Raw genomic sequence first — 15,139 nt, 5'->3', positions numbered from 1 at the left:
TCACAGATCTCGAAGCACCTCGTACCTATTGTATCCCCACAACTCTGTGCTTCATTATTGCAGCATTCCTCTTTCCTTTTGCTGCCAAGGCTTTTTCCTGTACCTCCGTGTATATGACAAAAATTAGTTAGCGCAATACAAACACAGCACACAAGGAAGGTACACAAGGGATGCTTGTCCCTTGTGTACCTTCCTTGTGTGCTCTGTTTGCATTGCGCTAAGTCATTTTTGTCAGTCTGCACCAACTAGCCCCCAAAAAGTCCTCCATGTATCTATCACTCTCAAGGCGGTGATGCGGGCTAGTTGGTTTGAATCACTTGTAATTGTATTCGTAGCGCAAAAAAGACACAGACACAGCTAAGGAACACATACACAGGACGGGCGCTAGACATCAGCTGATTTATTACTGCAAGACAACATAGAAAAGCCAAAAACCGTCGGACATCAGCACATGCGCACCATCACACTCCGAGGTGCTTTGTTATACCTGCATCCCCACGTGTTACCACCTTACATGCGCAAGATTTTCTTTCAGATAGTCAAGCTCCTTACGGGACAAAGCTACCGACGCAACACTGACACATTTTCTTTCTTTCTCGCTTATAGCAAACGCTTCTATAATTTCTCTATAAAGGTCCAGCCTTTAACGAAGGCTGGACCGCCAGCCGAAACTGTTAGGAGAAAATAAATATTTTTGTTTCCTATATTGCAGCACGAAGTTTTTCACAATTTTGTATTACGGTCGCCAGAAGAAGGTTCTATTTATCCACGCGCGCGCTCGCGCACACACACACGCACACACACACACACACACACACACACACACACACACACACACACACACACACACACACACACACACACACACACACACTCTCTCTCATTCAAAAATTTTTTGTGAATCCAATGCTTTGCGAATGTTCTAAATAACGGATGTTATAAAGGAAGGTATGGCCTTCGTTTGGGAACGAAGGGCTGACCCCGGCTGAAACGTTGGAATAAAATGTTTCCGTACGTTCATATGTTATTTTGAACATTTATATATATATATGTATATATGTATATATATTTATATGTACATGTATATATGTATATACAGTCGAACCCGTTTATAACGAACTCGAAAGTGTCGCAAAAAGTGGTCGTTATATCAGTAGTTTGTTGTATATGGACTCACCCTTAAAAACGTGCGCTTAGCGGCCAAGCCGTTTTTTTTTCTTTGTGCACTTTTATTAAAAGTGCTAACAACCCCTTCGGTAACAAGCTAAGCCTTTTCGCGTCGTGAAGCAACGCCCGCTGCGTGCTCACGAGTGAATAAACCGCCTTTGGAATGAGCTGACACCGTTTCACCGAAGCGCGGTACCACGACGTGGAGCCGATCATCCCTGGCTAGTTGCGTGCAGCGCGTTGCCTACTCGGCTCCCGGAGTCACTGCCGGGCCGCTTGCTGTATGCCGTATGTGCGCGTTTGTACATTCGCGCTTGCTTCACTCCGGACCGTGCACGGGTGCGGCGACTAGCCTCTTCGTTCAACGCGGCGAAAACAAGCATTTTCCAAGCAACGCGCACTCTACGTCTCCGCGATGCTCTTGCGGCCCTGCACGACGACGCACGGCGCACTTGAGTTGCCGCTCAACAACAGCGAGCTACTTTCGTTTCTACAAAGCGACGCGCACTTTAAAGCGGTCTCGCACGACGCGGCGGTGGCAAACTTGCGAACGGCAGCGTGGCTAAGCATGGTGCGCTCGTACCGCCGTCAATCCGCAGTGTACGGCTATCGGTTGTCGGCTATAAGGTTGTCGGCTATAAGGCATAATTTCACGTTCATCGACGGCCGCCACCTCGCCTTTGTTCTTTTCTGATGCTTATGTGCGAAGGCTTCGCCGCAATCGCGCGGAAGTCGTGATCACCGATCGACTGGTCTCTTTTCGCGACACATTGTGGCGTCGACGAGTTTAGGGACGCAGTGAACCTTTTTGCGATGGAAAGCTATCGCGGTTATCACATCTTGCATTTATGCCTTTTTGCGTTCCAAGGCATTGTTTGGTTCATCGCAGGTGGTCGTAGCTGCAGAGAACGGTGTCAGGAAAGGTTACCTTGCGAAAGCTGACCGCGAGGCTTCATGCTGCCTATTATTTTTTTTTCCCCTCACTGCCATTCTATCACTGAAGAAATGCCTGGAAAGTGAGCAACCTCGCTCGCAGCATCCGAAATCTGCGTGCGGTGCTCGCCGATCTGGGTATGTTAATCGCGAGTAAACTGGAGCGAGGCACGCGCGAGCGCGCGCCCCTGTCACGCTTTAGAAGGCATGTCTTAACTTTTTTTTGCTTCGCATGCGCCATGTTCTTACCGCGACCGTGTCCGAAGTGTTCGTTGTAAAAGTAGGAGGCTTTGAAAAATGTTTGCTATATCTGGACGCAGCTTCAATGGTTAGCATAGGAAAATCGTAAGTGCACCCAAATATGGTCGTTATAACCGATAGATCATTATATGTGGGATCGTTATAAGTGGGTTCGACTGTATATATGTATTTGTGGTAAGTCTGGTCGCTGTATCGGTATTGAATGTTCAGTAGAAACCATTAAAGGGGTCATGAACCACTTTTCCAAGTAATGATCCAATGACCTCAGTATCAGGTTTACTGCCTCCCGAATCGATTGCCACAAAAATTTCTCGTATCCCTCAAGAACGAGCGGAGTTAGGGGGTTTGCCGCACGCTCTCAGCGCTTTCTCTCTTTTCTCGTCCCAGCGAGAGCACTGGAAGCTATACAGGGAGGGATGGCACAGGGAAAGAAGTTACGTCGGCGCGCGTCGTGCAACGCGATCGCTCTCCCGCTGTGATTTGTGTGTGCGAGCGTGGCTACCGTGCAAAGTTCGCAGACTGAGGAGTGCGGCGCCGACAAGTGGCGGCACCCCGTGGCAAGAAGCGCATCTGATCTGAACGCCGCTCTCGATCTATGTTGGCTATCAGCCAATGAGGATGCTATGTCTTTTGCGACGCAGAGAAGTAGATACGCGATGTCATACGGCAGGCCCACGGACGCGAGTGAGAACCGGCCTCTTTTTGAAAAGAGGGAGCCTGAGGAAACAGCAACATCGCGCTCTGCTTGCAGCCTTTACACGGCATGCACGACTGCAATATTTGGCTGAGCAGTTCATAGCCGTGTCAGCTTTCCGCAGGATGTGTTTTTTCAACAAGCCCAAGGGGTGCTTCATGACCCCTTTAAAATTTTTTGTGTTCACCAGAAACCAAAAAAAAAAACTGCTTCACCGCAAGGGCGAAGCAATGAATGCAATAGCAACAAATTGTAGTGTTACACGAAGTGAGGCTGGCAGCTAACTGTTTTGTATCCGATCTTGTGTGACTACAAAATGCTGGTGTAAAAGAATACAGCCGTTCCAGGGAGCAATGCTCTCCGCATAGTCACTTGGCGTTGAGAGCACAGCACGTAGAAGGGTATACGAGCCGCCCTGTGATGGCTTTCAAGATAGGGCGCGCCAGCGATCGCGACTGCGCCCTCGATTCAAAGTTCAAAGTTACTCCTCGGGCGACACCCCCCCCCCCTTGCATCTTTTAAGGCTCGTTAAAGACGGGCGGTGCGTTTCCTGCCTGCTTCGCAGGAAACGGGGTGGTGATGTTATCGCATGCACCCTCCGAGCGACGGGAATGGGCCGGCTCGTTTGAACTCTGCTTCAGCCGCGTTCGTCACCCCCGCTCATACGCTTTTACCCGCGGTAGAACATACAATGCGCGGGGGGAATCGTATCAATTTGGACTTTATACCGGAAGGACATGACGGCGATGGCAAAAACCCGTCGAGACTGTCCATATAATGGCTATCGCAATAAAATTGTGACAGCTGCACACTAGTGGTTTGAAGACTGAGGAAGCAGAGGAGCTGGTGGCGTTGCCTTTCTTCTTTCTGTCCTCCTCACACTCACTTTTCTTTCCCACCCATTGTTGTGCTTCACTATAGGAGACTATGCCATGCTTTATCCTCTCCCTCCTCCTCACCATCACTTCCCTTTCCCACCTCTTGCTCAGCATCAGGATGGCTGGGCCGTAAAATAAGATCAGAATATGCAACGCACGGTTAAAAGGGAAAAATAAGTTTACATTTAATTATCAAAAACTTATTTACAATGCAAAACTTATAACAGAAAGTCTCATATTCACAACCGCTCAAATCGCACCGCTAACACGCACAACTGCTCTTATCGCATGCACTTCGCAGACTCTTCTCGTCGCTCATGCTTCTCTGTCTGCCTCGTCCTTCCCGCGCTTTTTGCTCTCGTTTTGCCAGCCACAGGTCCGAGTGCACAATTGCGCAGGTTGACACACACACGCGCACAAATGGTTCCACGAAGTCAGAAGGTGTGCGCAGCCAGCGAGGACTCATTTCCACACATTCGAGGAAACTGGGTGTCGAACGCTGTGCCGGGCACAAAGGCACAAAGTATAGCATTTCTCCTCCTGTGCCAGCGGCACAGGCGTTGTCTCGAGCAGTTCAAAGCCATGCTCATCCTCTTGTATTTGAAACAGCAGAGCGCAGTAGAGTGGGGCTGCCTCCTTTATTCTGCCTCGGCACCTCGCAGCGAAGGGAGGCTCGCCGATCTCAGCGGCCCCTTCAGGCGGCCAACGAACACTAGCATGACAGAACGCACATACAAAAAGGAAATAAAACAAAACTAAAAAGATAGGGAGCAGTCTCTTACATACGATACATGGCTATGCTTGCGCTCTCTTTTTCTATCACTTTTTTTGTGTCTGTTTCTTTCTACCTCTTTCTCTCTATGCCTATTTTTTGCTCTGTCTTTCTATCTGTTCTTTCTTCCCTTCCTAGCTAGCATTTTCTAAAATTTGAGTTATTGATCAGTTATTCACTGGCTATCGATTGGTTATCACAATGTATCAGTCATGCATTTATGTCCGGCTAACGTAATCCAAGCATTTTGTAGAGTTGATTGGTTATTGATTGATTATCAATTTGCTATTGATTGGTTATCAATTGACCATCACTAGGCTTTGTCCATGTATTGGGCAATGCTAACACATCCAAGAATTTTCTAGAATTTATTGGTTATTGATCGATAATAGATTGACTATCACTAGGCACTGATGGCTATGCTAGGAGCTGCTTGGCACATATCCGCTTTCATTGGCGCATACCCGCCGAGTAATTGCAAACACGGGACGCAGAAACAAAAGCTTAAACAGCTCTGCTGTTAGAAATTTCAATTAGCAAATATGTTTGACCCTAGAAATCTACTGTAAATCTAACATGCATTGCTCCAAAACACACCTTTTTATGCTCCAAGGTGCTCCAAAGCTGCTCCAGAACAGAATTATTCCTGCTCCCTGAGCTGCTCCAAAAGACTGAAGCCTGCCACCACCACTGGGTTGATGCCTGTATAGGGTTTTTCCCCGAAGCAGTTTCAAGCACTGGAATGGCTCTGTTGTAGAGCACCTGATTGCCACGCGGAGCTGGCTCGAGACCCTGATTTTTATTGTTGCAGTGATTCCACTCCTGCGCCAACTGCGCCAAAGTGTGCCAAATGGCATTTACTGCGCCATCCTGATAATATCGACGAAAATTGCGCCAAACTGCGCCGAAGTCTGAGGTTTGGGGTTGTCTATCACCGGCAATCGCACCGCCGGTGCGTCAAAGCATGTGCAGCTTGATCTTGGGGCTGCCAAAGTCGCAACCATGGACCGAGAATTATTCCGCTGAATAAATAGTGCTCGCACGTGCGTCCCGAGTAAGCCACGATGCCATGCAGAGTGCCTACGCAGCTTCTGTTCTGCAAGTCGGCTCGACAGCAAAACGCGCTCTCCGCAGAGGCTTGTGACGTCTAGGCCTATCGGTAGCGAGAAAGTGCGACGGCGATTCATCGGTGAACGTCGTCTGTTCCAGAAACGTGGCTGATAGCTCGTTTCAAGCGTCGCACTGCACGCAAGGAAAGCAATGTCCAGTAATAACTACATGCGTGCCGCTAAAATGTCTGTCACTTCTGTTTCTGGACATCGAGGAATGAAATATGGGATCACTAGCAAAACATATATGGAACAATATCAAATTTTCCGTGCTTCGCTTTTATGCAAGAGCACGCGAACGGTGGGAACGCGTTGACACTTTTCCTCAGATATACTTTATCCATGGATCTTCATCCAGAAGAGCTTTTTCGTAATTCCTTCCACCAGCACATCCGGGTTCGTAATCACTCTGCGGTAAATACCCCCTAAAAGGCCCTGCCCTTTCGAGCTCCCGTGCTAGGGTTCGAATTCAAATTTTTGCTTGCTTTTTAAAAATGTAATCTCATTATTAAAGCATGTCTCCTGGTCGGAGCAGCCGCAAATGCGCAGCTGTCAGTAGCGGGCCCGTCGCTGACGGCCCACAGTGAAACGGCTACGCCATGTTACACGTCCGCCCCTCGCTTTCGAGGGTCAATAGCTGACGGTTAAAAAAAAAATTCAGTTTCGCTTAAGGCCGAAGCAATGAATGCGATACCAACAAATTGTATTGTTCAACGAAGTAAGGCTAGCAGCTAACTCTTTTGGATCGATCTCGCGTAATTCAACAAAGCGCTGGTTTAAGGGAATATGGCCGCTCCAGGAACCAAAGCGTTTTCGTGCTCTTAGTTATCTAAACGCAAAGTAAGTGTTGAAAGCACAGCAAGTTTACGAACCGTCTCCTGATGCCTCGACATAGCGCGCGCGCAAGCGACTGCGCCCTTCGAACGATGCGGTCCCCTCCCCGCTTTCCTGGCGCCCCTTCGTGCTCCTTACGAAAGACGGGCAGGGCGTTTCCTCTCTGTTTGATGAGCAATCGACAGCAGGCCCACACGCGGGAAGATGTTATCTCATGCGCTCTCCGTGCGACGGAGACAGACGGCTGGCTAGTTTTATCTACGCTTCAGCCGCGTTCGTCGCCAGCGCTCACGAGCTTTTACCTGCGGCTAGAATGCGCGTGGTGATGTTATTAAATTGGACTTTATAAGGAAAATTACGGCAATGGTGACGGCAAAATTCCGCCGAGAGTGTCCATATAATTGCTATCACAATAAAAATTAAATAAAAATTGAGGAGCCCTTTCACTCTGTGAAGTGGATGATAAGCGAAGCTGTTTCGCGCATCGCACAGATGTCACATGGTGGAGGACAGTTTGGTATGTAAGGCCAGGTTGTTAACGGCCAGGCTGTTAACGTTCAATACGCAATATGAATGCGAAAGCCTGTGGGGTTGCACACGCAACCCATTGTCTTCAACGCGGCGGCACCTCGGCTTCGCGCTACGTTTGTACGCGCAGTGGCGAGGGGGGTTGCGTGGGAGAGGGCACGTGCCGCTCCCGCAGCCCTTCGCGCCCTGCTCCCTGGCCGAAGTCGAGATGCCCCATTTTCCCTCCTTGCCCTTTTCTGGAGAGACTCCTCTCCAACCCCAAGAGACGCGCGCGGCTTTCTTGGGGACCGCCTTGTCTTTCGACTCGAGCAGCGGTGACGACCACAGCTTGATCGAGTCGGGAGCCACCCAGACGCCATCACCCCCTGCGCAACGCCCGGTCTATTGTGAGGCAACTTACTGCCTCAGGGCCGGACTGCGAAGCCACGAGAGGCGAGTCGAACCTTATCGCTCTCAATCTCGTGTGCTTCCCATTTTGTTCTTGTTTTCACGTTGTCGTGCGGAACTTCTCCGCCGCTTCGTTTTACCTTGTATTTTGTTGCGTTGGTGGCGCTTTTGGCACAATAAACTGTGTCAGGCAAAGAACTCGTCTCTGTTACCACTGGCCTGAAACCTGCCGCGGTCGCAACTTACGCGAACCGCGGGATAGGGGGTCACAGCTCTGACTGTTAGGGCTGCTGCGTAGCACTAGTAGCGAGTAACTACACTCCTCTAGTGTGCTGTGTGATCCAAAGACTGGGCAGTTTCGCACGCGCGGATCTGTTCGTTACTAAGTAACCCCTATAACCCTTAGAGTGTTTATCAAACACGAAAATTGACCGTCGGCGGCGTCAATCGATTGATGCAAAAAATAATCATCATGTGATGGCGTCATCATCACGTCATAGATAGTCAAAACTTGTGACATCATCAAGGTGTCATATCGTGATGTCACGTGATGACGTCATCACAGTACATTGTCGCTTTACACTGCTTCCGTGATCGGTGCGCCGATCATGGAGCTAGCGCAAAACCAGGTGAGGTGCAGAAAGCATGCAGAGAGGGAGGGGGAGGGTCAGCACACATCGATCGAGAAGAAAAAGAACCTGGCTTTCGCCTTGGAGTTTTCTTAGGGGAATGCATTAGGGAGAGTGGGGCTCTTTGGCATTGAGGCACTGCTGTACATCACGGCGTTTGTCTACCACATCTGCTGATAGCCACATAGGTGTATTTAGAGTGTTATTTCATAAAATGCAATATTATTGATCCGGATTTCTGTTTATTTGTTAGTGTCGAAAATAATCGCTGAAGAGGTTAATCCAGAACACTCAACTGCATGAGCTCTTAATTTTTTCATTAGCGAGTGAAGTATGGAGTTCTCCTCAGATGATTTTTTCCATGAGATTTGCAATGAATCGAAATATTTCTAGCCTTCATAAGAGCCCCATAATAATATTCAGGGGCTTGAATGTTAATGCAATATGCTGCTGTAGTGCACTCCAGGATGTAAAATTTGCTGCTCCAGAGTGCTCCCACATGCAAAATTATCTGCTCCAAAGTGCTCCAAGATGAAAAGTTTTGCTGCTCCAAAGTGCTCCAAAACGGAAATTTTGCTGCTTCAAAAATTGCTCCAAATCAGAAGTCCACAGTAGCATCACTGATTGTTGGCATCTCTCGTGATTTTTCGCTCACAACCAACGCTGCTGACGCCGACACCCGACGTCGGTGCCAGAATTTCTGAAAAACGAGAAATGTACAGTGGCAGCCAATTTTGTTTATGCAAGCATGCCACACACTTTTCTCATGAGATTCTTTTCTTTCTTAAATATCTATGAACCTGCTCCCCATGTCAATGGACATTTCCTGCATTTAATTTTCAACACACTAAGTGCACTTGAAATTCTTTTTTACAGCGGAAATCTTGAATGAAATTTACAAGAACCAGTTTCTGAAGCCATCTCCGATTCAGGTGAGGGCAGCACTTCTCTTTCCCTTAATGAATACAATGTCCGTGAACTAGGAAACTCAACACCTGCATTTCCACTTTTATTGGTGCTGTACTGGATATGATTTATCATGCACACATATACAGCATAGCTTTCTAAGTATTTTATTGCTATACCAAAAGAATTGGGATAGCAAGCTGTAATTTGCAGGTACTTTTTAAAATGCACTGGAGCACATAGAACTGGCACATTAAATAATTAAGTTGCCATAATGCTTCAAAGCATGAATATTCAGTTATGATAGCTGCATTATGCAGTACATTTATTGTGGGTTAGACATAAGGTTTTTCTTTACATGCTTTTAATTTATTTCAGAATGTCTAGTGCTAGTGTGGCACATGTAGACACATAGGTATGCACACAGAAAACCAGACGTTCCATTGAAAAGACTTGGGATTTTTCTTTGTGCATTTATTGAGAACCTGGTTAGAGTGGCTAGAAGTTAGCCACCCTACCCTGGTGGGGCATATTGCCACATGCGTTTCTTTATCACTTTTGCTGTATTCGGTTTTCGGCCACAAAGACTGTCAGCAACGCTCGGCGCGAACCGCGCCTCATTCTTCGAGAAGCTTTGTGATCATTGTAGATCGTTTTGTTAAGATTGCGCGCAAGACGCGCACACTCGAGCTTATTCTAGAATTTGCACGACAGCCATTGATAACGCTGGAATAATCGACGGCACATGTTTAAATGCCGACGCGCTTCACCGCTTGTCAGTTGATCGACGGTCGACGCTCTGTAGGCCGCTATCAGTGCATACCGTGTGTATTGCTGTAAATTAACGTTCCGTTTCCTGGCCACAAGTTCGGCCAAATAAACAGTTTCATCTTGAAAACGCCGACTGCTGTCTTCGTCGACGTCACGACCACGTGACATCTGGTGGAGGTGCTGCTTCTTCCATGATCCGGACGCCCCCACGAAGCGCTTACCCAAGCCCAAGCCGCGAGGAGGACGACGGCGAAGAAAACCTGCATCGTCGAACAAGCCACAGGCAGAAGGGACTACAGCCAGAGCACGGGCTCCTTCCCGAACAAACCAGGCAGCCCCAAGTCCCAATACCGACGGCAGCGACGATGACCGACCCCGTGCAGCCTGCGCCGATCCTACTCCGGCAGCCCAAGGAGTCGCCAACCTTCCGCGGGTCGTCATTCGAAGACCCGGAAACCTGGCTTGAGACTTTCGAAAGGGTCTCAACATTCAACAACTGGGACTCCGAGGACAAGCTGAGCCACGTTTACTTTTACCTTGAAGGACCTGGTTCGAGAATCGGAAGTCTACTCTTCGAACTTGGGACGCCTTTCGCAGCGCTTTCCTGGAGACGTTTGCAAGCATCGTCAGAAAAGAAAGGGCCGCAGCCTTGCTAGAGACACGGGTACAACTTCCAAATGAAAGCATTGCCATCTTTGGAGAGGAAATGACCAGGCTGTTCCGCCACGCTGACCCAGCCATGCCTGAGGACAAGAAAGTCAGGTTGCTCATGCGAGGGGTAAAGCAAGAGCTCTTCGCTGGGCTGTTGCGGAACCCACCCTCGACAGTCCAAGAATTCATCTAAGAGGCGACGACGATTGAGAAGACGCTGGAAATGCGCAACCGCCAGTATAATCGCCGATCGATTCAAGACAGCCCAGCTGTTCGTGCCGTCGACTCCGACGACCTGTGTGAAACGATCCGAGCGATCGTGCGGGAAGAACTGCGCAAGCTGTTACCCTTACCACAGCCTGAAGTTGCCTCGATCGCTGACATCGTCCGAGAGGAAATCCAGCAGTGTGGGCACCCCCGAGTCAGTGCAGCCGCAGCTGCAAGCAGTGAGCTATGCTGCTGCAGCCCGACGGAAAGCCCCCTCTCCTCGCCCACGTCAAGACGCCGTGCCACCCCAGCAGTTCCGCCGCCAGGCACCACCGACGTCATACCGCCCGCCAGCCGGCCAGCTATACACGCCGAGGAAGACCGACGTTTGGCGTGCCCCTGACAGCCGCCCGCTCTGCTACCACTGCGGGGAGGCCGGCCACACGTACCGCCGCTGTCAGTACCGACAGATGGGGCTTCGAGGATTCGCCGTCAACGCGCCGCGCCCGCAGCCAGCCGAACGGCCTCGCGACATCGATGATTACCTCACCGGAACACAGTGGCAAGAACGACGACCTTCCCGCTTGCCTTTGCCGGGCCGCTACATGTCACCGCACTGCTGGCAGTACACTGGCCCAAAGCGGGGCTGGTCGCCTAGCCCGTATCCGGGAAACTAAGGGCAGCAACCGATGGAGGTGCGGTTGCTGTACGACGAAATGCCGAAGATCCTCCGCGGCTGCCGCCGATGACAACGCGACGAGACCTGCAGAACACGACGCGAAGCAGACGAAGCCCTGCCGACGAAAGCTCACGGACCGAAGAAGACCCGACGACGCAACATGGAAGCAGCGGAACATACCAACGCAGCCGTGACCCGACGCCGCGACCCAACCGCAACGCAGGACGACGAACTAGCGTCCTCACCATTCTCATCGACGGCCACAACGTCACCGCTCTCGTCGACACTGGGGCCGACTTTTCCGTTGTCAGTGGGCCATTCGCCACCAAGCTGAAGAAAGTAAAGACCGCTTGGAGCGGACCCGAAATCCGGACAGCTGGAGGCCACCTGATAACGCCGATTGGTGTCTGCACGGCGCGAGTCACCATGAATAACCGGACTTTTCCTGCGAGCTTTGTAATCCTACAAAACTGCTCCAGGGATGTAATACTTGGAATGGACTTCCTAAGTGAACACGGCGCCGTCATCGACCTGAGGTCTGAGTCGATAACACTAACCTCAGATAAAGCGCTCCCGCCCCGCACGACGCCAGGGAACCATGCATTGAATGTGATAGAAGAGCAGGTGACCATTCCGCCGCGTTCCACGTCATTATTTCCGTTGGCACCAAAAAACCTGCGTACCTTGAAGGCGTCATCGAGGGCGATCAGCACCTACTCCTGAACCCTCAAATTTGTGTCGCACGAGGTATAGCTGAGCTGCGTGACGGTAAAGCAAAGGTAGTGCTGACAAACTTCAGCCACGAATATAGGCACCTCAACATTGGTACGACGGTAGCCTACATCGAAGAATGTGTAGCCGCCAGTGATGCTTTCGCCCTCTTCGATGCTGCCGAACCTGCTTCGACGAGTCGAGGTCCCGAACCAGATTTCGATGTCAACCCGAGCCTTCCGAAGGTCAAGCAAGACCAGCTCAAAACCCTGCTCCTGCAATACAAGGACTGCTTTTCATTGTTGTCCAGACTTCGGCAGACACTGATTGCAAGACATCGCATCATAAGAGAAGAAAGTACCAGGCCACTTCGTCAGTGCCCGTACAGAGTTTCGACGCGAGAACGTGAGGCCATAAAGAAACAAGTTGATGAAATGCTACGCGACGACATCATCCAGCCTTCAAAGAGTCCGTGGGCGTCACCGGTGGGGTTAGTGAAGAAGAAGGATGGGACCCTACGTTTCTGCGTTGATTATCGTCGCCTGAACAAAATCACGAAAAAGGACGTGTACCCTCTCCTACGTATAGACGATGCCCTAGATCGACTCCACAATGTGAAGTACTTTTCTTTGATGGACCTCAAGACCGGCTACTGGCAAATCAAAGTCGACGAGAGAGACCGAGAAAAGATTGCCTTCATAACACCGGACGGCCTGTTCGAGTTCAAGGTCATGCCCTTTGGTCTTTGCTCGGCACCTGCGACTTTGCAACGAGTCATGGATACTGTATTAGCTGGCTTGAAGTGGCAGACTTGCCTTGTTTACTTGGACGATGTCGTTGTGTTTTCCTCGAACTTCGACGAACACCTCCAGAGACTTCAATCCGTACTTCAAGCAATCAAGAACTCCGGGCTCACCCTGAAGCCAGAAAAGTGCCGCTTCGCGTACCAGGAGCTCTTGTTTTTGGGTCACGTGATCAGCAAGACTGGAGTGCTCCCAGACTCACAGAAGACAGCTGCCATCGCCGCTTTCCCGCCACCCACCGACAACAAGGCCGTGCGCCGATTTCTCGGCTTGTGCGCCTATTACAGACGCTTTGTCAAAGACTTTTCATGGATAGCCGAGCCACTAACGCAGCTCACGAAGACTGACGTCGAATTCAGGTGGCAAACAGCGCAAGTCGAAACATTTCATGAACTCACAACGCCTGCAGACACCTCCGATACTTGTGCATTTCGACGAATACGCCGATACGGAGATTCACACCGATGCAAGCAGCGTAGGACTCGGCGCTGTCCTTGTGCAGCGGACGGGTGGACTGGAAAGGGTTATCAGTTATGCTAGCCGGTTGCTGTCTAAAGCAGAGGCCAACTATTCCACAACAGAAAAGGAGTGCCTCGCCATCATCTGGGCTACGTCAAAGTTTCGCCCCTACCTCTACGGCAGGCCCTCCAAAGTTGTGAGCGACCATCATGCCTTGTGTTGGCTAGCTAACTTGAAGGACTCTTCAGGTCACCTCGCACTGTGGAGCCTAAGACTTCAAGAGTTTGACGTTACCGTCGTGTACAAGTCCGGAAGGAAACACTCCGACGCCGACTGCCTGTCCCGTGCCCCCGTCGACCCACCAGTTCTTCCACAAGTTCTTCGTGGAGCACATCGTCTTGCGTCATGGCGCCCCAGAGGTCCTCATCACAGACAGAGGTACCGCCTTTACTGCGGACCTAACTCAGGCGATCTTCAAATACAGCGAGACGAACCACCGCCGCACCACCGCCTACTACCCGCAGACTAATGGCCTCACCGAGCGTCTAAATAAGACCATCGCCGACATGCTGGCCATGTACGTCGACGTCGAACACAAGACATGGGACACCATCCTTCCATACGTGACCTTCGCGTACAACATGACCGTACAAGAAACGACACAGATGACGCCATACAAGTTGGTCTACGGACGGAGCCCGGCAACGACGCTCGACGCCATGTTACCAAACGTGACCGACGAGGAAAACATCGACGTGACCACCTACCCACAGTGCGCCGAAGAAGCACGACAGCTTGCCCGCCTACGGATCAAGAACCAGCAGACGACTGACAGCCGCCGCTACAACCTTCGACGACGCCACATGGAATACCAACACGGTGACTGTGTATGGGTATGGACGCCCATACACGGTCACCGTGTTGAGAAGCTTCTTCTACGATACTTCGGACGGTACAGGGTACTTTGACGCCTCGGCGCACTCAACTACGAGGTCCCTGACAGCATTACGAACTCTCAGCGGCGCCGTGCACGACCTGAAGTCGTCCATGTCGTGCGCCTCAAACCATATTACGCGTGTTAGCGAATCTGAGGACTGTCATTTGGCTTTATTATTGTACTTTCTTGCTTGTGCTTATTGTTTATTGTACTTTGTTGCTTTATTCTTGTTATTTATTGTTACATGTATTGGCCACCCCCCCCCCCCTCCCCGTGTTCTGTTTTAAGCATCGGGACGATGCTTTTTCAGAGGGGGCATTGCCACGTGCGTTTCTTTATCACTTTTGCTGTATTCGGTTTTCGGCCACAAAGACTGTCAGCAACGCTCAGCGCGAACCGCGCCTCATTGTTCGAGAAGCTTTGCGATCATTGTAGATTGTTCTGTTAAGATTGCGCGCAAGACGCGCACACTCGAGCTTATTCTAGAATTTGCATGACAGCCAACGATAACGCTGGAATATTCGACGGCACATGTTTAAATGCCGATGCGCTTCACCGCTTGTCAGTTGATCGACGGTCGACGCTCTGTATGCCGCTATCAGTGCATACCGTGTGTATTGCTGTAAATTAACTTTCCGTTTCCCGGCCACAAGTTCGGCCAAATAAACAGTTTCATCTTGAAAACGCCGACTGCTGTCTTCGTCGACGTCATGACCACGTGACAATATCACCAAGATTTCCTTTAGATGGCTAAATGAGTACATTCTGTATGCTAATTGTTTTGCTTTAAAATGCTTTCAATCTTTGAGTGATTCTGGTTTAT

At 50.2% G+C, this 15,139-nt stretch overlaps 1 protein-coding gene across 1 annotated transcript in view; it reads left to right on the top strand.

Annotated features, from left to right (window-relative positions):
• Positions 1 to 15,139, top strand: part of LOC119372686 (probable ATP-dependent RNA helicase DDX43) — a gene marked incomplete in the record, with an annotated part of 252,672 nt that overhangs the window by 80,644 nt on the left and 156,889 nt on the right. Inside the window, 1 exon segment of the mRNA XM_037643131.2 lies at positions 9,069 to 9,124. Within this exon segment, the coding sequence (XP_037499059.1) occupies positions 9,069 to 9,124 (56 nt within the window).

This window comes from Rhipicephalus sanguineus, chromosome 10 (assembly GCF_013339695.2).
Source record: "Rhipicephalus sanguineus isolate Rsan-2018 chromosome 10, BIME_Rsan_1.4, whole genome shotgun sequence".
NCBI classification, from domain to species: Eukaryota; Metazoa; Arthropoda; class Arachnida; order Ixodida; family Ixodidae; genus Rhipicephalus; species Rhipicephalus sanguineus.
Note: the sequence above shows the minus strand (reverse complement) of the source record. Positions and strands in the feature narration are given on the sequence as shown.